Source organism: Phalacrocorax aristotelis, chromosome 1, assembly GCF_949628215.1.
Source record: "Phalacrocorax aristotelis chromosome 1, bGulAri2.1, whole genome shotgun sequence".
In the NCBI taxonomy this organism is placed as follows: domain Eukaryota; kingdom Metazoa; phylum Chordata; class Aves; order Suliformes; family Phalacrocoracidae; genus Phalacrocorax; species Phalacrocorax aristotelis.
In genome coordinates, this window is record NC_134276.1 from 2,165,045 (window position 1) to 2,190,604 (window position 25,560).

The window sequence follows — 25,560 nt, forward strand, 5'->3', positions numbered from 1 at the left end:
AGTGATCAACTGCTTTCTGGATCTTGAGATTCTCCAGGAATATGAGAGGTTGGAGGAAATCCTGGCCAGCTGGAAAACTCCAGCCCTCCTTATTTGGCCTCCTTGGCCAAGATAATTTAGTTGTTTTTCCCATAAGCCTCTTTACCCTCAGGGGAAGTACACTGCCCTTGAACAGAGGTCGCTCTAGAAACATTTCCAGAGTATCCCTTTTTTATTCCCAAACTGCTCATATGCAATTTCAGGAGGTGAGGGAGCTCTTTACAGGGTGTTTGCCAGCTACAAGCCTTGAAGCTTCCATTAATACCACTGGTACCAAACCCAGCAGAGCCTTGGCTAGGACTCTGTGGAGCTCTGGGTCTGTTGGCTGCTCAGGTGGGAACGTCCATAAGGAATTGCTGTGGCACCTTGTATCATTCCATGTGCTCTTAATACCTCTTGGAAAAAGCTTCCCTGTCTCAGAATCAGAGGTACCTCTGGGAACTAAACTCAGATCCCTTAGGTCATAATTTGATATTTTAACCATAAATCTTCCTTTTGTTGTATCTTTTCTGATAGAGTTGGAACTTGTATCTCAGAAAGAGATACCTGACTGTAGGTTTTATAGCAGGGTTGTTCGGAAGATAACGTGCATGTTATTACCTTCAGCTGACCAGCTCCTCTCTAAATAGGACAGTGGCAGGTAATCCCATTTGTCATGTCTGGTGGCTCAAAGCCTGCGTGAGGGGGGTGATGCTTCTCCTTTCAGCTGGATGGGGGAAGACATTGTATTGTTGGTGTGTGTTTGTTCCAAATTACTCCGTTTTGGATCTGCTAGCTAGCAGGCTAGTGGTGCTCCATCATGGTGATAGGCTGGAAGAGGACTCTGTAAGGCGCTATTTATCCTTTGGACCACAGAAATAATTTCTTTGGTTGTCTTTTGACCAACTCATCCTTCTATTGCCTCCTCTCCTCAATCTTTTCACGCATAAGCCCTTTGCAGCCTGTCTTTGCCCTTTGTGTTCTTTCCTATTCTGTAGGAGAGGCTGTTGTCCAGCTCCAGTTGTCCTTTGGTGGCAGCTCACCTCCTCCTTCACCGTTTGGTTCGTCAAGCTCGTGCTGCCCTGATGGCCGAGAAAAGCTGCCTGTAGACACCTGCATGTGAGCTGCCTTTGCTCCTTAGATGCATCTCCTCCGCTGTGCTAACTGCCAGCGTACAACTAATCGCGCAGGTTGTGTTCCCTTGTTTTATGCTCGGCTGCTGTCTCCTGTAAAGCTGGTAGGTGGTTTGTGTGTGTGACAGATGTCACAGCGCTCCAGTACTGGGCTGGAGAGCGCTCTGCTAATGCAAACTCAAATAAGTGCGATTTACTTTGCTTTTCATGCCTCGTTTAATAATCAGTGCAAGTCCACAGACTAGGAAGCAAAAAGTTACTGTTCACAGCATTGGAACCCAATTAAAAACAGTCATAAGCTCATAGCAAAACTCTCCAAAACAAATTAGTGAGATCTGCTTTGAAAATTACAGAAACTTGGCTGCTCTTAATGGGGTAGTTTATTTTGGGAGGCGGATTAAAAGACATGCTGGTTATGGGGTGTGATGTATTTCAGGGCAATGCTGAGTGAAGAACTAGCGCTTCTTGTTGTCCTCCTACTGAATCCAGTCTAGAATTGTCTTTGTAGTATCTGTGGGTGAAATACCTTGTCTTGGCACAGTACTGCTGATCCATCCACCCAAAAGATACAGAAGATTGGAGCTGGAAAAATGATCCTTTGTTCTGAAAGTCCACGGATCCGTAATGATTCATCTTGAGCCTGACTGCAACTTCGGGAGCAGAACAAGCCCTGACGGTGGCTGATGGTGAGCGTGGGTGAGCTGCTGAGGCGCAGGCAGTTGTGTTCCCTTGCAGGGAGGCTTTCCTCAGCCTCCCCGCTGAACAGATTGAATAGGTTTTCAGAGGCTCGAAGGGCCTGCTCAATGCATCTAGCCTGGCTTTCCCGCAACCAGACTGTGGACTTCATTCAGTAAGCCTCCATCAGGCCTGCAGCTTCCAGGCCAACTAGTGCATGTGCTTCACAGAGATCTGTACTCTTGATTTATTGCGTATGTTTTCTCCGATAAAGGATTCATGACATAGTTCAGGAATTGGGGCTAGTTTAATTATGTGGAATGGCTTTGGATTAACGTGAAACCTCTGGTAGTTGGTGTCTTTGGACTGATCTGTGGTGGGTCTGTCGAGAAAGTCTCCCACCTACGTCAGGAATATACGTAGGGTATATAGGGCATGGGCCAGCTGATCACCTCGTTAACCAAATCGCCTCAAAATAACCTCAGCTGATGAGGAGGGAGCTAAAGCCACCCTGGCTGCAGCACAACTTCCAGCCCTCTCTTGGGAAGCAGGACATGGGGGTAGACAGCAGGTTAACACCACTAAAACAGAATAAGATGTATAATTGCTAAGAGTCTGATGTTGAGAAAGAAGCAATGCGTAGCCATAATTAACAGTCAAATAATTGAGTGATTTGCTGAAGTCGTGCAGGATACGAAGCGTGATGTATATAGAGAACATGCAGTGAAGGAGGTTTGCAGCTTACCTGAGGTCGTGGGCTGCTTCACGGCAGCCTCTGCTTGCCCTGTAGGGCAGAAGCAGCTGAAGCAGCCGTGAGCCCCATCTTTTTGGGAATATTGAGAGTTCCCAAACCTTTTCTGGGCTGCACATGCTTTCTTGGTCTCATTACCCCTGGGAAAGTAAAACACCAGAGCTCGTGCTGCATTTGTCCAAAGCCTTACTTTGTTTTTTGAAAAAAAAAAACAAAACATTGAACAGCCTTAAAAAAAAAAAAAGACAGGATGCTTTCCCCCCGACTCCCCCAGTGAAAGCAAGTGCTAAATACTAGATTACAAGACTGGAAATAGAGTAGTATTTTTATGTGGCTCTTTTGTAATTCCAGGATTATGTTTAGCAAAGGTCTCTTCAGCTACACCAGTGTTCATTAGCTTTGGACGCTAGTGACCCCAGAGCTTTTCCTACTGCGTTAAACTCTCCAGGATGAAGTCTTTCTCTATATATTCAAGACGGAATTTCCTTTTTCTCCTTCTTAGTATTTTGTTAACCTATTTTAGGAATGATTTTTCTGGATTTCTACCAAATATAGCTGCTGTGACCCAGCCTCCTCTGTTCCAGGGTTTGGACTTGGAGATCCACTTGCTGCTTTTGCATTCTGTAGCGCTTCCCTCCGCCTCTGTAATTTCCCTCTCTTCATTTCTAATCCAGTCCTCTTGCATTCCTGAAGTAGCATTCCTCACTTTAAATTGGCTTTTCTTTTGACCCCAGGATTTTTAAGATTCTCTTGATATTTTACAAATCAGCATCAGAGGAAGAATTCAGCACAGGAGATTCACCATGTTCAGTTGGCCATTAGACCCTCACAAAGCCATCACATGATGTTTTAACAACATGAACGATAGATCTGGAACTTAAATGTGATATTTTGATTGTCCTCAACCTCTAGGGAGTCTCTCCTCCTCCATGTAGCACCTATGGACGAAAGTTCATAGAGTCACAGAATCATGAAGGTTGGAAAAGACCTCTCAGATCATCAAGGCCAACCCCCAACCCAACACCCCCAGGCCTCCTAAACCATGGCCCCAAGTCCCACGGCTACACGGTGGTTGAACCCCCCCAGGGACGGGGACTCCCCCACCTCTCTGGGCAGCCTGTGCCAGGGCCTGACCGCTCTGGCAGGGAAGGCATTTTCCCTCACATCCAACCTAAACCTCCCCTGACGCAGCTTGAGGCCGTTCCCTCTCGCCCTGTCACTGGTGACTTGGGAGCAGAGACCAGCCCCCCCCTCACTCCAGCCCCTCTCAGGCAGCTGCAGAGAGCGAGAAGGGCTCCCCTCAGCCCCCTCTTCTCCAGGCTAAACCCCCCCAGCTCCCCCAGCCGCCCCCCAGCACACTTGTGCTCCAGACCCTGCCCCAGCCCCGCTGCCCTTCTCTGGACACGCTCCAGCCCCTCCAGGGCCTTCTTGTCCCGAGGGGCCCAAACCTGAGCCCAGCATTCGAGGTGGGGCCTCCCCAGTGCCGAGCACAGGGGCCCCATCCCTGCCCGGCTCCTGCTGGCCACACCAGTGCTGACACAAGCCCAGGGGCTGGTGGCCTCCTTGGCCACCTGGGCACTGCTGGCTCATGCCCAGCCGGCTGTCAGCCAGCACCCCCAGGGCCTTCTCCGCCGGGCACTTCCCAGCCCCTCTGCCCCAGGCCTGGGGTGATGCCTGGGGTTGGTGTGACCCAAGGGCAGGACCCGGCACTTGGCCTTGTTAAACCTCACACAACTGGCCTCGGCCCATGGATCCAGCCTGTCCAGGTCCCTCTGCAGAGCCTTCCTGCCCTCCAGCAGATCAACACTCCCACCCAACTTGGTGCCATCTGCAAACTGACTGAGGGTGCACCCGATCCCCTCATCCAGACCATTGGTAAAGACATTAAACAAGACTGGCCGCAACACTGAGCCCTGGGGAACCCCGCTCGTGACCAGCCACCAGCTGGGTTTAGCTCTGTCACCACAACTCTCTGGGCTTGGCCAGCCGGCTTCCTGCGCAAGGACTGTCGTCTGTTGAAATCCGTCGTGATGCTTGTGACGGTTGCCATCTCAACTACGGCCCACACTGCAGGAAACAAACTCCATTGGGGTTGCATGTTATTTTGCAATTTGTACGCGCTTATGTTGAGGGCAGGGTGAATTTAGTGGTGAGCAGTGGCTGACCTGCAGAACTTGAAGCGACGAAGCACTCTTCCTGTCGTGCCGCCTTGGGGCAGGCTTGTGGCGGTTTTCTCTCGCTGCACGGCAGCAGTGGCTCAGAATCGGTGCGTGGTTTGATTGTGTGTGTGCTCTCCCCTGAACGGCCAGTGATGGGGCAATTACTGCCTGTTGTGGATGTGAATGTCCATTGACTATGATCCGGACTGGAATCATTAACTCATTTCACGCAGATTATTCAATAGCCATGAGATGGAGGCGAGCAGGCTGGACACAACGTGACGCAGAAGAGAGGCGTGGGAAGCGGCCTTTGTCAATGGTGTCAACTCAGATTTGCAAGATGATACAGGGGCTGATGAGTGTTTTTGCTTGCCTCTTAATTTGCCAATAACTGGCAGCCCATACTTAGGAGTTCTCTCTCACGTTCAGTTTTCTATTTTCCCCCTCCAGTGTCTGCGGATTTTCAAAATCAGATGGCGACGGCGAATTGCAAATCAGGAGGATTAGCATTTGTATCAAACGCACTCCAGCAGAAGGAGATTACAAGTCCGGGGTCAGCCGATAGCAAGAGCTCAGGAGCGTAGCTATGGAGCAGGCGCTGCTGGAAGGGATGAGAAGGAGCAGGGTTCAGTGACGGTGGCCACCTTATATTTTGCTCTGGTCCTTCTAACAAGGCTGCCTCGACAGGTGTTTTGCCTCTGCCAGGTTTTTGTGTTCTCCTATGGAAACGCTTAAAGGTTTCACCTCTCTCTGCAGAATAGAATCCTTCAAAAAATGTCATTTCTGTTCTTCAGTATCATACTTTTCTTTCTCTTTCAGCCAGTAATGAGTATTTTGCATCAGATTAAAACACCAGTAGAGGTGCAGGCACATGCTTTGTCTTTTTGCGGATGTTTTCTGCGTAGGCTGCTCTGAACAAAGAAGGGACGTGAGACCAGCCAGCATCAATGGCAGCTTCGCCAAGAGGTGAAAGAGGCCCTACTCATCCACGCAGCGCCCTGGTCTAAAATACCTGCGGTTTTGTATGCGCTCAGCGTGGTGTCATGTTAATTTGAAAACTAATAGCACTAGCTGGGGGAAACCTGGGCTTCCTCTGCACAGGGCTTAACCGCTGAAGGTACACAATCACTTAATTGCTTGCCTGTGGCAAACAGATTGCCTAAGGGTGAAATTAAAGTGCCACTCCTAGAAAGCTTTCTAATTGCATTTCCGTAGCCTTCAGCCACATTAGGAGGAAAAGTCTGACACTGTTGTGCTGATATCTAAATCTAGGCACTGTTGCTTTATTATTTCGGTAGAAAAAGGAGGGTTGTGAAGTGCATCTTGCTCTCTGCATGCCGTGCGTCTTCCTCTGTTGTCGGACTAGGAGCGTTTTGCACGTCGAGGGGTGCGGGTGGGGGAAGCAGGGCCCCAGTAATGTGGGGACCCCTCCGCTCTGGGAAATTCATAGCGAGATACTTTACGGGGTGTCATTTACTGTGCTCTGACTTCTCGACACGTGCACTGTTCTGTTTAAATGCATTCATATATGTAAAGAAATAAATGCATTCATATAGGTAAAGAAATTTAAATATTGTATTTAAATACAAGTTTTATTCTTAAGTATATATTTTATGAATTAAAAAGGGAGAACTGGATTATTTTATAGTTACTAAAAGAAGTCTATTTGGGGAAAAAAGAAAGAAAGAAAAGAAAGAAAGAAAGGGGGGGACCTCAGGGAAGTGTCTTGCTGTGTAATGCTTGTTCTTTCTGAAGTGTATATTCCCAGGCTCTCCAGATCGTAGAGGTCATGATTACTCTCACAATTTGCCCTCCTCTTCTTTCCATCAAGGACATTTTTTTTCCCCCTTGTTGCCTGGCAATTCACGTGAAGATTGCTTAGGTCCTGCCCTGTGCTCTCCCTCTGTTTTCTGTGCCGGTCACATTGTCGAGCATCTTAGGACTGGTCTTCCAGAGGATGCGCATCCAGCCTGGTTTCTGTCTCGCTGACGGGCTGAGCTGCCCGCTGGGCTGCGGGGGGTTCTGCTACGCTTGGTCTTTATTTGGTTCTTTCTAGATCCCAGTTGTTTGTTAGCTCTCCAGGCGTTGTTCTTCCTTGCTGTTGGAATTGTCTCTTAAAACTAATTAATCATTGAACTGAAACCAGGAACTCAATTTCTGTTGTTTTTTTAAGGGGAAAAAAAGAGGAGGCTGCCACCCGATATTTCACAACACACCGCCTGGGAATATTGAACTTAATTTCCAAGTGCCTGAAAACAAACCTGTGAATTCATTAAAAAGTAGAGGGAACCTTACCAAAGTTAGTCCCCCGCCAGGCTGTGTTTCTCATCACAGGTAATATCAATTTGGGCATTGTCAGAGCGGAGGAAAATTTGGAGAAAGGAAGCCTCTTGAGTAGGTGGTGTGCACCTGTTGTATGATTGATAGAGTTAATTTAAGATGCGAATTGAATTGTTATGAAGAGTGATGGGAAAAAGGTTATTATGTACAGAGATGATGCTTATCAGCGTGAAGATAAATGTGTCACGAATTGGTTGCAAATCAAAGGCCTGATTTCCCCCCCCCTTTTTCAAAATGCATAAATAAGGGTTGTGGGTTGGTAAATCATGTAATCGCTGTCTAACGTATGCTAGGATCTCTGCAGAATATACAAAAGACTTCGCTTTATAGAGTTTACAATGTGAAGCTAGGAGGCTGCAGACACCTCTGCGTGCTTAAACCCGGGTGGGGAATGCGCTTGAGCCAACATGAGCATGTAAAATAGCTGCAGCGCTGCATTCTAAGAATAATTAAATTACTGGTCATAGGTAATACCTCCCCGATTATCTGTCTGGCCAGGCACAAGCGCTTGATTTGGTGCTGCCTTTGGTACAAGGCAGCGGCAAGAGTATGTTTTGGAGTCTTACTTCTGTTACATTATTTATGGTGCGACGACGTAGGTAGATGTTAAAGTTTAATTTCTGGAGAAGGCCGTTACCCACAGGTTGTAAGTTCTGTCTTCAATTAAACTTCTGCCTTTGGACCGATAATAAGACTGAAATGCTGTTAAAAATGCAGAAAGCTTAGGGAAGCTGACAATTATACAGATTTTGTAGGCGCAGTCGGAGCTGCGGTGGCAGCATGTGTGTAAGGTTTGGGGTAACCTGTTGGCTGGAGATGATATTTTAAAACCCAAAATGCACCGGATTGCTTAAATCACACAATTGATTTTTTTTGCGATAGGGATTAACGTGAAATTAAGCCCTTCAGTAGCAAATTGAAACTTCTAGTCTTCTTTCTGTCAGCGGGGGGGTCATAACATCAAAGGGAGCGGTAGGAAATAAGATTTTTTTATCACTGCTATGTTGAAAAGCGTCGTCGCCCTCAGTGTGGAGGCTCTGGCACCCCTCAAACCGAAGCAAATGTGGGTGACAAATCAGGGAATTAAACTAATTCATCGCTGGATGCCCTCTTGAGTTTTCACGGTGTGTAATATCCTTCGACAAGTGAACGTGTTAACTTTTTTGGTGTTGCTTTTATGGAACATATTGGTAGTTACGATTGGAAACGCGACAGCGCGAGCATTGTCTCGAATCGGATTTGTGTGTTAGTATTTTAAACAAAACACCAGGATTTTTTTTTCCTACGCATGGCTGCTGAAGCCTGGTTGTTCAAATGACTCCACGTATCCTTGACCTTACGCGCAGGAGAAATCAATTCGAGGGGAATGGAAATGTTCACGTGTGAAGACCAATATTTGCTTAGCTGCTTCAGAGTAGGCTTTTCCTTTTAAACATTTCCGAGAGACCTCAGAGACTTTTTTAGTTGGTTTTTAATGTCAGCATACACTGTTATTTTAAGGAAGAAGTGTACAACTGCTCTGCTTTTAGTTTCTGCTGTGCCATTCAATCCCTAAACTGGCCTTATCCCCCCGGATGGAAAACAAGAAAGCAAAGCTGGGCTGTCTGGCCAGCCTGAATCATCAGCTGGGGATTTAGCAATTCTTTTTTTGCTGATATAAACTGCAAGCTCCTTCAAACTTCATTGAATCTCTTCCCGCTCTTTAGTTGAGGAAGGAAAGTCCGGAAACCTGTGAAAAGTGTTAATTGTTGACTTGCTGTGGCCTTTCAGCCCTTTTCTTTGTGCGCGCTGCAAAAGCACTCCTGGTTTTGGCCTCCTGGGCTGGGTATATTCAGTGGAAACCTGAATGAGTGTTTAGGTGAATAAAAGCGCTGCAAAATCCTCTCTAATGGCAGGCTGAAAAATTCTTGGCTTTTACAATGATTATAAAACAAATATGCTAATTGACTGCATATTGCACGCATTACAGAGTTGTATCATACGTTCACAGATCTTAGTCTCCTCTGTCTTGTACCATGTCTGCTACTAGCCGTTGGTAATTCCTGTATTGAATGCTTGTGTTTGAGACCTAGTACAGCTTTATAAACACATGTAGCCTTCATTTAAAGATTTCTGGTGATCGGTCATGGTTATCCGATACGAACTTCCTTTCTCTTACACTGGTTATATGTTGTTTTACCGCATATTTTTGCAGCATCCACCCATAGAGGCTTAGGCTCCGAGTCTATAGAAGAAACACCAAGTGGTAAAGAATTCAGATACGGAGTTGGATACTTAGTAGAGCAGTGGGGCAAATGTGCATTCGTGATAGCGAGGGAGGATACTGAAGGTCGGCTCCTTGTCGTTGGGTTGACGGTTGGACTTGATGATCCTAGAGGTCTTTTCCAACCTTAATGATTCTATGATTTCTTCACCCACCCGCGGCCGCCCAGCAGCGCAGCATGGTTTGGTCATGGAGGCAGCTGGGTTTGGGCAGCTGGTGAGGTGTGTGGGACACCGTGGTCGGGCAGTGATCCCCACCAGCCCTGCTAAACCTTCAGCCAACACAGTGCAAAGGTTTTGTGGGCAAGGGGAGGGGAGAAAGCTGCAGACCACCCGCTCTCCCACTCCACTTTGATGGTTGAGAGCTGAAGGTGATTCAGGAAGTCTTTCAGATTTAAATCAACTAATTAATTTCATAATTTCCATTTGAATCATCTTTACTTTGACGGCTTGTAATAATAATTGCAACACCACTGCCTTTGGGTGTGCATCCCTCTTCTTTTTTTAGCCCACACTGTCCCATATTCCCTTAGGAAGTAAGAACCCTGCCTGAGCTCTGTCTCTGATTGTTGTGAATATAATATTTTCTTACCTTGAGTTCTGGTGGTCTTCAGTAGCATCAGGAACACCGGGTCCAGCATAAATCTGGGGTCTGTTGTTGCTCTCCTTCCATGTAGATTGATTTCCAAATGGAGGGAACAAATGCCAGCGTCTGCCTGTCCTATGGGTAGGAAAGACTTTCAGTCTTCTGGACTCATTAATACAGGACCTCTTGCCAACACGAAATTACAAAAAGGGGATGATAAACAGACCTCATGCCAAAGCTCCCTTTCCACTAACAGATTTAGCTTGTGCTCTCCGTTGTCTTCCCTGGTACAGCTTTGTTTTAGAACACAGACTGCAAAATATTTAAGGAAGAAGGGACTATTACGGAGGATGAATCCCCTCCATTTGCACTGTTAATCTTCATTTTTCCGTCTCTATACCCCATCTTTGTCCATGCATCAGCGCGACCAAAGGAAAAAGAGAGGAGGGATTTGCTGCGCTGCGTGCCAGGGAATGGGACTGGAGCCGGAGGACGGCTCCACTGTCCTCCTGCCACCAAACCCTGTGCTGGGTTTCCAGTCTGGACTAGAGAAGAAAGTCTGCAGCCAGAAAATGGGACCCGGGAGGAAATCATTAGAGGAACAACCATGGCTGGAAGTCGTAAATCACAAGTCAAAACCTGCAGTGCGGTGGATTTGAATGCAGACGGAATAAAGCCAAGAGGATTCTGACCCATATATTATTAAAAGGACATCTCTGCCCTCATCTGATTTTAATTCCAGGAATATTGTATTTCTGGTGTGTCAACTTTGTACGGCGTAATCCATTCAGAAGCAAATTTAGATCTTTATCCTATTGCAGTGCGTGGGAAGGAGCGATGTTTTCAATATTCAGGATATGGTTGGAAAGTGATTCTCCCATACTGAGGGGAGTAATTACAAAAATTGAAGGAAGGTAATTAGTGGTAGTGGTTGGAAATTTTGGAGCAAAACATAAATGAAAGCATGTCTTTGAGGATAATGTGACTTTTTTCTGGTATTGAAATTTTTTGGTTAGAAATTGGTTAATACAGTTTCGTTTGACCCAATGGAAAATAAAATAAAATGTGATACTGTATCCTGAAATGAAAACAGGAGTTCCTGTAGCCGGTGTGATTTAGATATGCCATCCGCAGGCGACTGTATCCTCAGCTCGCTGTAACGGTGTCGCCTTCAACTCCTTTTCCAGCCTGATATTTCTCTGGCCGACCACATCCCATTTTTTAAATTATGCTTTAAACCCTTTGAGATGGGAGCCTCTGTGTCCAAAACGTGCCCAAGTGCTTGAGTCTTCTCTATTGAAAACAATGCCCCAGCGAGGCCACATCTGGGGGGCTGCAGCCAGTTCTGGGCCCCCCAGTCCAAGAAGGACAGGGAACTGCTGGAGCAAGGCCAGCGCAGAGCTGCCAAGGGGATCAGGGGCTGGAGCATCTCCCTGGTGAGGAAAGGCTGAGAGACCTGGGCTTGTTCAGCCTGGAGAAGAGAAGGCTGAGGGGGGTCTCATCAGTGCTTATCAATATCTGAAGGGTGGGTGTCAGGAGGATGGGGCCGGGCTCTTTCCAGCGGTGCCCAACGCCAGGCCAAGGGGCCACGGGCACAAGCTGGAACACGGGAAGTTCCACCTGAACATGAGGAGAAACCCCTTTGCTGTGCGGGTGCCAGAGCAGGGGCACAGGCTGCCCAGAGAGGCTGTGGGGTCCCTTCCCTGGAGACATTCACCCCCCGCCTGGACGCGGCCCTGTGCCCCTGCTCTGGGTGTGCCTGCTCCAGCAGGGGTGGGACGGGATGGGCTCCAGAGGTCCCTTCCAACCCCCACCAGTCTGGGACTCTGTGTGATTCTGTACCGATGGCAGCAATTTTGATGCTCAGGAGCTGAATCTTGGTCCTGCCAGTTTGGTCTTGCTCACCTCAAGGCTATCATCTCACTGCTCTCCCTCAGGCTTCTTAGCATCTGTAAAACAAAGCTGCAGTGGTGATGGATTATTTAATATTTTTAAAGAGCTTGGAAGAGGGGAAGCTTACATTTATTAGTAACATAAATTGTCTTTTTATGAATATTATTTATGTGTCTGGTTTTTATGTCTGGCTGCAAAACGTAGCGTCTCTTCGGAGAAGGAGCAATAGTTGACTGCGAGAAAGGTCTGGAGCAGCTCGAGAAGGCTCAGATAAGAAGGATAACTAAGAAAATTGTTTTGCTTTTCTTTTTTAGTAACTGAGTGATGTTATAGATGTTTATAATCCAGGGAAATTTTCTAATGAAAGCCTCAATACTTTTATGGTACGTCAAATTCTGCACTAAGTTAATAAAAAATGTCAGTTAGACACTGTTTAGTGCTTGTTTAGCGTCATAGCTAATGTGGGAAGTAAATTTTCGTGGTCCCATGAGGCATTGTAACGTCATCTGTTTGATATGCTATAGTATAGATATCCATCAGTGGAAAAATGCGAATGCTGCCCTCTCCCTCACCACCCCTCCGAGGTTTTCGGTGTCCTACCAAGTGCCAAGGAAACGTCTGACTGGATGCCATTAAGAAAGGCCAAAGTCTTTGGAAAGCATTTACATCTGACACCAAGAAAGTTACAGCCTGAGACTGTGGAGGGAGGTAGAGGGCTGAGAAATGAGTTGCAGCACAAACTATTTGAGTTGGAGGTAAAATGCTGGCTGGAAGGACATCTGGAGCCATCCAGTCCCACCTTGCCCTCATAGTGGGGCTTTCCCCAGCACCAGGTTGGGTCAGCCATGGTCTTGCTTAGACCAGTCCTGAGAACCTCCAGCAGATCTGTGGTTGACCTGGTCCAGCAAGGCAGTACCCACCTAGGCAAAAGGCTCTTCCAAATGGCCAACCTGAACCTCCTAAGCCATTGCTCGTGGAAAGAAATAAGCAGAGAGAAAAGTCTTCAAACTACGTGTCCTGGGAAGTCTTTTCAGCAGAACACAATGAAGTAGGATTGTGAAGATAAACGAATCGAGAGAATCAGCTGGAGGAGGACGTGGCTCAGTCGCAGAGCAGAACGAGAGCACTAAATAGAAGTGTACAGCAGGGTTCTTTTCAAAAGGAAAAGTCAGCAAGGCTTCAAGTTAAAGACATTAATAGGAATATATCAAGGAAGTCGTCTGAGAACTACTGAGAATGCTTTTGGACTTGCAGGGACAGATATGTTAGATATTCTTAAAAAATACATGTATTTATTGGTTACCTGCTGGTGAAACCTGTCAGTCTTGCAGACATAAAGCAAGGAATTTGCAGCACAGAGTTCATCTGCATACAGGCATTTTCTTCTCCGGAAGGAAGCTAATAGAACATCCGCTGTGCTAGCATCATTCGTTTTTTCTCATTGCCGAAATTTCTTGTAGGTGAATTGGTTTCTTATTTACTGAGGCCCATAAGGGTATTTTTTTTAAGCTCTGCCTAATTAAAATAATACAAAATATAGATATTTTGCCACGGCACGTTCAGGCTCACTGAGAAACTGCTTGTTCTTGCCAAGTGCCATAGCTGGCTGTAGTGATCCTGTCTTCCATGCCTGTCTCTTGCTTTCTCAGGCTAGGACAAGGATTTCCTTTACTATTTTTTTTAATATGCTATCTAGTATAATTGAATCATCAAATTTTTTTGATCCTTTGGCTTTAAGTACATCATAAACTTCAGCAAACGAAAGGTCAAGATTTTTCCTGCCTCAGCATTTATTTTTGGGCAGTCTGAGATCAGCGAATTCCAAAGCCAGGAGCTGCTTTGTGCTTATAAATTAGCCATTTAATTTTTCATACAATGAAGACACAGGGGCTTTTTCCCATTATAGTTGTCAAACTTTTCTCAAGTGAAAGACGTGTGGGTTTATTTAGTTAGTTGCCTGAGAGAAGGCAATAGGTGATGGGAATGTGGCTCCTTATGAGTTTGGCCAGGGCCCTGAGGGTGGCCACAAAGATGCTCCGAGGGCTGGAGCACCTTCCCTACGAGGCCAGGCTGGGAGAGCTGGGGCTGTTCAGCCTGGGGAAGAGAAGGCTGCAGGGGGACCTTATTGCGGCCTCCCAGGGCTTAAAGGGGGGCTGTAGGAAGGGTGGGGGCGACCTCTTTAGCAAGGCCTGCTGTGACAGGCCAAGGGGGGATGGTTTGAAACTAAAGGAGGGGAGATTCAGACTGGATCTAAGGGAGAAATGTTTTACGCTGAGGGTGGTGAGACACTGGCCCAGGTTGCCCTGAGAGGTGGTCGATGCCCCATCCTGGGAAGTGTTCAAGGTTAGGTTGGATGGGGCTTTGAGCAACCTGGTCCAGTGGAAGATGTCCTTGCCCACAGCAAGGGGGTTGGACTAAGTGGCCTATAAAGTCCCTTCCAACCCAAACCGTTCTGTGATTCTGTGACTCCCAGCTAGCCCTTGCCACCCTTGAGTGTCTCTGCAGTGAACAGGTGGGTGCTACTGCCCTGGTTTGGAGGTGGATCTGTATGAAAGATGCTACAGGACTGTGAAGTATCCAGCTCTGTTTTGGTTTCCCTTTGCTTGGCCTTTGAGATTGGCTAGGTCAAGTGCTATATGGAAATCCCTTGCTCCACAGCACTTGAGTTGTTTTAATTCTTTCCCTCCGTCAGGGTCAGCTTCAGCTGAACAGCTTGGGGTTCATCTGGTGCGAACCGTACTGCAGGTCCATGGTGGTCATTAACATCTTGCTGTTCCTGGCTGTGCTCTCCTGTGGCTGCAGTCGTAGCTGCTACCGCCTCTGAGCAGGGGACAGCGGCTCGTGGCCGAAACCCCAGGACTCCTCGGAGCAGCCGGATAGAAACACACTTGCCTTTGCCGTTGCCGAAGTGGCGTGACACGAAGTATCTACGACGATATGTCATCGACATAATTAATGAGTAATGCAATTCAGTCACGTTCAGAATCTCATGAAAGACCGTACACAAACGATGTGTTCATCACCAGCTGCATTAGCTGTACTGCTGACTTCGACGCCTTCCGTGTTCATACAGTGAACGTCTTGATTGCATCGGGTAATGACTAGGCTTCAAATATTTTCATATCATGCTTTTTATGTATTCTCTCAAAGTTGCAGTCTCTTGAACGGGGAGAATAGTATTTAAACTCGCTCTTCTAATTTGAAACTTGACTGGAGGCTAAAACCGTGTGGCATATCTTTCCTCTGAAGATGGTCCGTGCATGGAGGACACTGGTGCTGTCTGCAAGCCTTTGCCCCCTGAGGGATGCAGATGTGCCATCCCAAATCTGGTTCACATCAGCAAAGGCACGCCTGCCTGCAGTAATGTCGACTGCTAAAGCGTTCCTGAACCGCTGCTTCGCTGCACACCTTCATTTCCACTGGAAGTGCTCCTGGAAAAAAAAAGGGTCCAGGACATGCCCGAGAGCAAGCGAGCAAGCCTGAAATCAAATGTGCTTTTCAAATGTGGAAACACTTCTTGGAATAGCAAATGTTTTCTCAGGATAAAAGAAAAGCTTCTTGCCTTAGCTCTTAGCTGCCACTTCATGGGTGCTTTATCAATAAAAAATAGCAATAGGAAAACCAATGGATATATCGTTGGTGCAAGGACAAGGATGACCCTTCCACTCCGGCTGCATGAGTTTGCGGAGCAGGGTGCTGCAGGTTTTGGGGAGCTGGAGTTTGCGGCACAGATTTTACAGTTATCCAGGTGAAACAAGGCTGGAGCAGAGCTGAAATTTTATTTGAAAGTGAAAAGTGGGGAGAATTGAAGAAAAAAAGCAATATTCAGGCTTCAGAATGATGCCCTAGATCGATTGGTACGAACATCAAGATATAGCTGCAGTGTAGTGGAAGAGATAAAAGTGAACGTTCTATCGTACAAACAAGACCTACCATTAATAATTTACTGCTAATTGAAGCCTGAAACTTTTTTTGGAGTCTGGCCTTTCCTTGGTTTCTCTCTTTAAATTGATTTTTTTTTTAAAGTGCATTTTTTTTAATTAATAAAAGATTAACTAAAATTATGTCAACTTTGACCTGATTCTTTTATAGGGTCTTTAACAGGTTAAATATTTGGCTTCACATGAGATATGCTCAATCAACTTTCAGTTATGGTATAACTAAAAAAGGAGTAAACTGAAAAATAGGTGTTAAATGGGGAAAACTGCATCGTGTTATGAATCTCCGAGCTCGTGCGTACCGTCAGAGTTTTCTGGGGAAAGGTGGGACATAGCCTTGTAGCTTGCCTAAATTCACCTTAGGCAGACAAATTGGAAGTTAATTTAATTATTGTTTGGTGGATCCCAAGTGAGGGTCAAGTTTCAAATGACTTAACTGAAAAATTGTCAGAAAATTATTGGATTTTGACTGCAGTGTAAGGTCAGGAGGTCTTTTCATGTTCAAGGGGGCTTCAGCTGAATATTATTAGCATGTGATTTGTATAAAATGAATTTGAAGAGGTGATGTGCAGAGCAAGGAAGAAATGTATCTCTGCCTTTTTTCCTTTGTTCACTGTCTCCCATGTTTGGTTCTGTGCTGCCTTATGTGATATAAATAATTGTTGGTAGTGATATGCAAACACTCAGAGGAGAAAATACCACTCTCTTTCCAAAGAAAAGTGTAAGGAATGGGTCTCTTGAAAGCAGGCACATCCCAGTTTCACAAAAGACGGGGGCAAATCAGAACCGAAGCTGTACGGGAAGCTAAAGGTTAAGTCACCTTGACACAAGGACTGACACGAAACATATCTGTCACCCAGAAAAGCTCGTGTTTGCATTATTTGCTATTTTTCTTGACATTTGTCTTTAAGTTTAGATCTACTATTGAGTTTTTTTGCAAACCTGAAAGAAGCGCATCAATGTCGATCTTATAAGAACCCTGTAAAACACATTTATTTCTTTGGTTGTAAATATTTTGTTCTTTGTCTGAAAAGAAAATTCTTTTAGGATTTTTAAAATCTCCTTCAATGTCATCTGTCTTTGCCTCTGTACAGTAGAAGTGGGAAATACCTAGATTTCTGTACATCGGAGTGGGAGAGGTGTATAGGATGCCAGATCTACCCTAGAAATACTCACGTTAAAACTTGTTTATGTGTAAAAATTACTGATGCCCACCGGTATTTGCAGACTCAAGGCCTGAATGACTTTGGGAAGCAGCGAAGCAGGTCGTGGCGCTTTCCAAGGCACAAAGTAAACTAACGTTAGAGAAAACCAGCAGGGTAAGATGTTCCCGTTGTCTTGTGTCTGTAGTGGTTTGAAGGTGGTGGTGATATCTGTGCTGGTTTTTAAGTGCGTTGAGCGCTCCCTGAGGAAGAGGATGAAGCAGGCGATGTCCCGAGCTGTCACTGGGGATGGGGAACAGCGGCGGGCAGGAGAGCACGAAGTCCAGCTCTGGTCTGAGCTCTGCAGCCACTTCCCAGCACGGCACGTTGAAGCTCAGCATTCACGGCACAAGGATTTTCATTTCCCTTCTCATGCTGCTCGGAAATCCCCCGTGCAAACTCGATTTGACTGGCGTGTTGGCCTGCTGATGGCCTGGTGGCCGCCCGTAGCCTGACCTTATTTCTGTTTACCCTTCCTCTGCAGTCATTTCCTAGGGCGATGGAAGCGTGCCATGCACTTTCACAGGAAAGATGAAATAGGTGCAAATGTAACCAGGTTACAGGCAGAAAGTATCCCGAGACCGTTTCCTAGCAGCTTATTCCCATGGCGTTCCTGCTGGAGTTACTCCTTCAGCTCCTCGCTGGAGCCTCAGCAGCTTCTGAGCAACTGAGCATCGCTGTCGCAGGGATTAGGAAGCGATGGAAGCTCCGCGCAATAGAGCAGTACTTATGTTTTAGAGCAATACTTATGTTTGTCTGCTTATAATTCATTTCTATTAGTCTTTTTGTTGTTGTATTCATGGCCACGAGCAAGTGCTGCAAGTTAGTGTGGCGAGAGAGGTTTAATTTTGCTAATCCTGTTTTATTCCCATTTCAGTGTAGCTCTTCGAATGCCACAATGCGGTGCTTGTAATGAATCGAAAATGTATTTTTGAATGGTATTGTCTTGCAGAATGTATTGGAAGCTCTTCTGAATGTGCTTTAATACTAGATGCTGAAAAGAAAGAAAATCATCCATCTGAAATGCCGTTTGCGCGGACTCTTTCGTGCTGGCTGGAAATAACACCCTGCATACCAAGCAGGGAGGAAGCACGAGCCTCTTCCTCACAATACACTCAAACCCCTAACGTGATTACAATCTTTTTATCTCATCTAAAAAGCATTTTCTTTCATTGTTCTCAATGAGAGGGTTTCTTTTTACCATTGGGTCCCACACCTAATGCAAGCCTGACACATGCAGCAATTTTCACCAAATTACGATTTACTCGTACTCTTTACACCCAGAAAAGTGCAAATGAAATGATGACTGCACTGAACAAGGCACTTTGTAAATGCAGCCGTGACTCCGTCCTTGTCCGGGAGCTGACAGTGGGACAGGCAAGGCAAATAGGGAGCGAGAGAGGGACACGGTCACAGAGGTGGGCTGCCCCGACCCAGGCACGAGCAGCTCTGCGAGGGGGATTTGGGTCTGCTGAGCCCCAGCAAATTCAGTGCCTTTTTATTTGGTTTTGCTGCTGAGGGGAGTCCAGGCTGTCACTGTGTGGTTCTGGGGGGAGGAACACACATTTGACTGGAAGGAGGAGAGAAGAGGTTAGTTTTCAGGCAAGTTGGGTCCTTGAGCTGGGTCACAGGAACCAGTGCTGCTGCAGAGAATCACAGAAGGGTTGGGGCTGGAAGGGACCTTTCAAGCTCACTAGTCCCACCCCCTGCCATGGGTAGGGACATCTTCAGCTCCATCAGGTTGCTCAGAGCCCGTCCAGCCTCACCTGGGATGTCTCCAGGGATGGGGCATCGGCCACCTCTCGGGGCAACCTGGGCCAGTGTCTCACCACCTGCAGCGTAAAACATTTCTCCCTTCGATCCAGTCTGAATCTCCCCTCCTTTAGTTTCAAACCATCCCCCCTTGGCCTGTCACAACAGGCCTTTCTTGGTGGTTTTTGCTTTTCCTTTTGTCATTCCTGGGAAAGAGGGATCTGCAAAAACTGTATTTCTTGGGCAGGAAGGCTCAGCTAGGTAGGAGGCTGGCTCTGTGTGTGTGAGAAGGAGAATGCAGAGCTGGAGTAGGATGGACCCATGATTTCCTAGCTCTGTTACAGAACATCCTCAACTTACAGATCCTCTGAAACGGCCAACATGAAGAGCCACGTGCCTGCGCTTGACTGATGAATAGGATGTGGCTTTCTGCAGGCGTTCGGTATCACTGCAGGGATCTCCCAGTGGTCCCCCATGCAAAGAGCACCGTTCAGCGCCGTGGGCACATCTGTTGAGAGCCTAGTCCGATGTCAGGCATCATGCTGTTAGTTGGGTGGCCAGGCACCTAAGATAGAGCCTGGATGTTGACTTTTCTCCTGGGAACACAAGGATGGCTGGATGGGATCAGATCAAAGGTCCTTGCAGCCTAAAAGTCTATCTGGAGGGGTGTCTGGGAGAGAGGCGGAATTGCTCTGGCCCTTGGAAGGCTTTTCCAAATCCCACCATCCCATCAGCGAGGGACATGGTGAGGCAAGCAAAGCAACCAACCACCCCTTTTGCTTCTCTTGAACCTACAACATAATTATTTCTTCTAATGCCTCCACTTGCTTGGATTACGAGAAAGAGCATGTGATTGCTGCCTCTCCACCTTCTCCAGGACGTCTGCGATTTATTTGTTTTTGTAGATGCCTGGCACATTCCCTGTCCCACTGGGCATTTCTTGTCTGGACTTGAAGAGTCCTATTAGTGATTTAACACTTAATTATGGCCAGGAAATCTCTGCAGCTCTATGACACCTCTCTCCTCCTTTCTCTCTTGAGTCCAATTTATGGCATCTGTTACTTAAAGCATCATGGACCAGTAGTAACCCTGAGGCTACATATATTACTGGTGTTTTAATTTAGAACAGTACTGCGCTTTGGAGGGGACTCCCACCACTTGCGTTGTTGTTTCTGCGTGCAAAGTGGTTTTGGTGTGGGTGGACCAGATTTCTTTCAGAAGCTTCACTCCAGTTGCCCATCACACTTCCCCCAGCCTCTCACGGGACATATACAGTGCCAGACCGGTGACGAACATGCCAGTAAAGGATATACTGGTGGTGTTCTTTAGGCAACTTCAAACCGTGTGTCAGGTGGGGACCAGACTAAAAATCAGACTAAATCTAGTTCAGAGGAAACCCTCAAAGCGCAGAGGGTGTAGGTAGGGGAGCATCCACCCAAAATGCTTTGATTGCCTCATCACGTCTGGCTGCACCGAAGTGTTAATGTAGAAATGTCTTTCGATTTTTATAGTCCTTTCCCTTTTCAGAATATTTTACGACCATTAAAAGTTCGAAACACCTTCTTGCCTTATTCCCACTAACGATGTGGAATCTTCATTGCAGGGTGTTGATGGAATCCAATTGCAAAAAAAAGTCATTGACGACAACATTTGGGTGAAAAGGAGACAGTTTTGGCTTCCTGGCTTGTGTTTAGAGCAGCAGCAGCTGTTCCTCGTTCCTTGTGTTGTGCTGGCACTTCTGGCCAGCACGTTCCCCCACCTTATTACTGTCATACCATCTCCTTTCAGGTGCCTTTGACTTACTGGAAGAGTACCTGCTTGGGTGAAGCATGTTCGGTGTGATTTGGACAAGGAAAGGCTTTTCATTTTGGTGTCTTGCGTACGATGATTTGTTCAGAGAAAGTATTCCATGAATAATTTGTGCGGTAGAAATGTGGTGGTTGGGCTTAAAGCAACATCTTTTTTTCCCTAGAAAAAAGAAAATGATTTTTGTGGATATAAATAGGTTTTGAAGTCCATCTTCCTACACAGAAGTCGTAATTTATTTCTAAAGCCGTGGTAGGTAGGTGTCACACAGTGCATGCAGACACATAACGTGTGGGTTTGTCCACAGTTTGAGGTATACGTATGAGTGCGTCCTGTATCCACCACATCCTAGGCTGAAAGAGCCTCCTGTGTTGATGGGATCCGTACAGCAGCCCCAGCGCCAGGCTTTTGGACAGACACTTACAGAAGCTGGTGTTCACCATCTCAGAGAGAGATGACGTTGGTTTTTCTCCTGTAAATGAGAACTCAAGCCAGAAGGCAAACACCCGCTTGCCAGGGGCAGGTTTGCTGAGAGCTGGAGCACTGCCTGGGCACACGAGGACCAAATGGCCATAAAACCCTTATGCTTGAATGTAAATCCCCAGCCATAATGTCTCATGGATGTGAAGTTTTGCGCTGATTTTCGTGTTGATCTTAAGAGCTCCATCGTGTGTTACTGAAGCCACTGGCATAAATACACATCTCTGTGTGGCTTTATCTTCCAGCTCGCTTTATAACTGTGATTTCCTTTGCTTTGAGAATTGCTCCTTCTGTGCTAACTTGGGGGTGGAGGGAAGGCTAATTAATTAAGCAGTAATTGTTGTCAAGTCAATTGGTGCTAACATTTAACATTTGACTTGTTTACTATCCTGAGGTAAAGCGGAAGGAGTTAATGATCTAACAAATTGTGCGTCCATCATGAGAGACTTGTTTGGAAAGAACAGTTTTGTTTATGAACTGTAAAATAATACATTTTAGAAAAAAACCCCACATTTTGAAGCAAGATCGTTGAGATTCTTGTGTGAAATTGTCACTAGATAGCTGTGGAGGCAAATGCGTCGCCTAATAAAGCTTAATGACTGATTTTCCCATTAATCAGAATTGAGAATGTGCTTCATTAAGATAATTAACTGAGCCAGTTGCTTAACTGACAGTTAGTAGACACAAATTCCCAAGTTACTTGCTTTCCTCTAAATAAAACTCACAAGAAGCTAACCCGGCACTGCTTCATCATCTTTACTGGAGAGAGAAACAGAAGGGCTGTTAAAATCTCATTGCCCGCGTTGGGTCCATGACTGCATCTCCCCATCTGGGAGAGCAGTGGGATGCGGTGGGTGGCCCTGGGTGCCCTGTGCAGCCTTGCACAGGACCCAAGCCTTGGGCTCGAGGTTATTGTCATCGGCTCATGCTGAAAGCTCGCAAATATTTGCCGCTCTCTGTCTCACTAGCAGCAAACGGTCTTTTATCTGCTAATTTCTGAAAGGTCAGGTCTTCGTTGTGGTTGTCTTTGTCACCCAAGAACTATTAGCTTCTCCAAGGGGGAGAATTCCTTGTCAGAATTTGTGGTTTCTCCTCTTTGTTCATTGCAAGCTAGAAGTGGGGTCATGAGTCCTGAGCCCCCCTGAAAGCAGGGACGTGTAAGATTAATCTGCTGCGGGTGCATTTGTAGGCTGAATACGCAACACCGAAGAAGTTAGGGGAATTAACTGAAGGATCCAAAACTTGAATTATTAAATACTCTCTCTGGTTGTAGCGTCTAGTTGTAAATCCTTTCTTTTGCAGCTCTCTGTGTCTTGAATTATAACACAGTAACGCTATCATGTAGCAGAAAGCTCTTTGCACAGAAGATGACTCTGGAGCGACGACAGTTGTCTCAACTCTGCTTTTCTTTTGTCCTCAGAGTTCCCGGTCTTCCACCATGAACCCTGTTTACAGCCCCGTCCAACCTGGGGCTCCCTACGGAAACCCGAAGAACATGGCATATACAGGTAGGACCGGTGTTCAGCGGCTCTTTCGTGAATGTCTGTGTTCGGTGGTGAGAGCAGATGATCATTAATGAGTGGTTAATCCCTTAACGAAGGGAGAAGGAGTTCCCATCAGGGAGCCAGACAGGAATGTGACTTGCAGGAAAAACTCTTCAGCAAAGCCAATGCGGAAAGGTTAGTGAGAAGAAATGGATCTGAATGCATGAGAAGAGGATGCCCTGGAAATCCTAAAGAGAAGGATCAAAAAGGGGGTTTCTTTAGACAAACAAAACACGCAAGAAGTTGCTGGGGGAGTGAGCTGGGAGCTGGAGGGCTTGCCTCTGGAGCTGAAGTGAGCGACTCGGGGGCACCTGCTGGAATAATCCTGCCATAGAAATGAGGATCCCACAGGCCAGAGGCCATTAGTTGGAGAACATGCAGTTGTTGTTATAGGTGGTGATTTAAACTGAATTATGGAGTGATTTTTTTGTTGTTTTCAAGTTATGCTTTGGTTGAGCTAACAAGCAAGTCTGATGTCTGTTTGAAGTCCATCTTTATAACTGAGCTGTCTCAAAATGTCATCTAAAAATACTCAAAAATGGCAATGAAATATGTTTACCATCATTATTACCGTAATTATGTGACTAGTGGGGAACTAAAGCGTACTGATATGGAAGGAATTGAGCTCAGAGGGAAATAATGCTTTGGAAAAAGGAAATCTCAGCTTAGGTATCTGTGGTTTTCCCCATGGATTACGTTCACCAGCAGTTGTTGTTCTGATCTTGTATAAGCACCGTACAAAATCAGCCTTGGAAGACTCCTTTTTCTAACATTTTGCTGAATATAATTAGCTATTAAGTGTCATATTAGATTAAGACTTCCTTCTATTTTGCTGAATATAATTAGCTATTAAGTGTCATATTGCGTTAAGACTTCCTTCTTTATGTTTGCATTGCCAGTTGTATGTGTTAACTTTTGCCTAATGTGTGAAATTGCTGGGGGATGTATTTTGTGGGGAAAAGTGGTCAACAGCGATTGGAAATGGACATCACATACTCTTAGCTAATTCATTTATGAAATATTCTGGTTGACTTTGGTGGCTGTTTCAGCTGGTAGATCAGCAGGGCTGGTCGCATCGCTGTGCGGAGACCTGTCTGATACTCTGCGGAGCAGAGGGTTCCTCAAAGGCATTTTACCCCATTTTTATTCGCCCTTTCTTTTTCCCCATCGAATTTATGCATGCTGCTTTGTTGGAGATACTGTAGCTCAGGCAAACTTTGGTCTCACAGTCAAAGCACTAGAGGCTTGGAAAAAAAAAATCTCTGTGAATAATAGTCTCTTCAAAAATATCACCATTGTAAGAGGACTGCGGACTCCAGCAGTGCCCGGGTGATAGAATGAGCTCATAAACGCACAGTTATTTTCCTACTCTAGAAATAACAGCAATTTTGTGCTTTCCAGCACAAGGGCGGTTTGGCCAAGAGTCTACTTCTCTCCCACTTTACTCTTTTTTTTTTTTTCTGGCATGTGCTCAAAGCTCCACCTTAATATCCATGCAGTGTAGCTTTTCTGTGTCTGCTTTCGTACGATCCTGAATGTTTTAGAAGCTGCCTTCTGGCACTTGATAAGATAATTTTATTTAAATATTGAGGTGCAGATTGGCTAGAGTTTGTACCTTGACCTTTCTGGAAGGAGAATTTTAGAGGGCGATTTCTGGTTTAGATGAATGAATTCTACACGACTGCGTTCTGAATAAGTGAAATGGCAGCGTTAGTAGGAGGTATCTTCTAAAATAACCTGCTGGTTAATGCCCATGAAGATTATTCTGTGCACTTAAATATATAAAGTTGTTGTGTGGCTTGGCCAGCTTGTGCCAGCTGTGGTAGGGACCATGGCGAGGTGGCCCCCATGAGACTGGTTTTACCCCAAACCATCAGACTTCAGGCATTTGTCTTCCAGAGTTTGTGGTAAATGAAGAGGAATCAGTGGCAGATGTGCAGGATGACCTTGGAGAAAAAAGTTGGAGGCGGATCAGACGGGGAAAAATATAACCAGGTCCTTAGTTATGTCAATGGAAAAAGAAGGGAAGATTCAAGTGGCTGCTTGAACGTAGGACACCGAAGCAGGAATCGAATCGTGTTAGTGCTTGGTTTAAGCTAAGGAGTCAGTGGGCTGAATTCTTACAATGGAGTCCCCAAACAGATAATAGGTTAGAAAGTGTTTAAACAAGGAGCTATTTTCTTTGCTAGGCAAATAGTATTACAAAACCTTTTAAACACAAATTTGTTTGAAGGTTTAATGAAAGGCCTAAAGTTATATTGCAAAAGAGGGGAAGAAAATGTAAATTTTATCCGTTGTATAGGAAAGACAGGCAACTCCTGAGGGTGGTCTCCACAGTTACTAAAAGAAGGCTGCCATGTCTCCTGCATGACAAATGCCAGACTCTGTCTATGTAATTCTTGTTTTCTATGCTTCAACTTAATTTACGTTGCTTTACCTTGGGTCACGTAGCTACGTGTGAGTTTCTAACGTGGCCACAAGCTAATCTGGAGGATATTTAAACGCCTAGAGACAAACAAAATAGACTTTTTCACAGGAGAAACATGAAGTTAAGGAGTCTGTAGATACTTCCTTCTCAAGTTGCTTTGAAAATAATCGCTAAAGCAGGTAGATCTGGAGGGGGTGTTGACTGCCGTCGCGCGTGCAAACCCCTTCCCTGGTCCTGGGAGCTCATTACAGCTTTGGGGCGTAACGAGAGTCTCAGGCTGATCGGCCGCGCGACGGAAGGGTTTGCTCGGAGCCCCTAATTTGAAATAGCGTGTCAGCAAACCGTTCCCACGATCGCTTCATGAGACGGAGTGTACAACATCTGTCCCAACATTTTGATTTGAGATCTAATTCAGGATACAATATAGAATTTATACAGTGTAGGATATAATTTTTTCTAGTCTCATCTTTGCGCAGTAGTGTAAGACACCGAAAAAAATTAATGCCAAGCTTTATATTAGGCAAGAAAGAGACATAAAAAACCCTGAAGTGTAATAAAGTTGAGGTAAAGGCTGTTAACCCTAGGCTATGTTC

General features: G+C 45.9%; 1 protein-coding gene across 10 annotated transcripts in view; it reads left to right on the top strand.

The window, feature by feature from the left end:
* The window catches only part of FAM168A (family with sequence similarity 168 member A), a 229,254-nt gene that overhangs the window by 88,758 nt on the left and 114,936 nt on the right, over positions 1–25,560 (top strand). For all 10 annotated transcript variants that reach the window (XM_075109330.1, XM_075109830.1, XM_075109658.1 and 7 more), the window contains one exon: positions 22,416–22,503. In XM_075109330.1, the coding sequence (XP_074965431.1) occupies positions 22,434–22,503 (70 nt within the window). In that variant the 5' untranslated portion in view covers positions 22,416–22,433. The remainder of the gene's footprint in view (positions 1–22,415; positions 22,504–25,560) is intronic.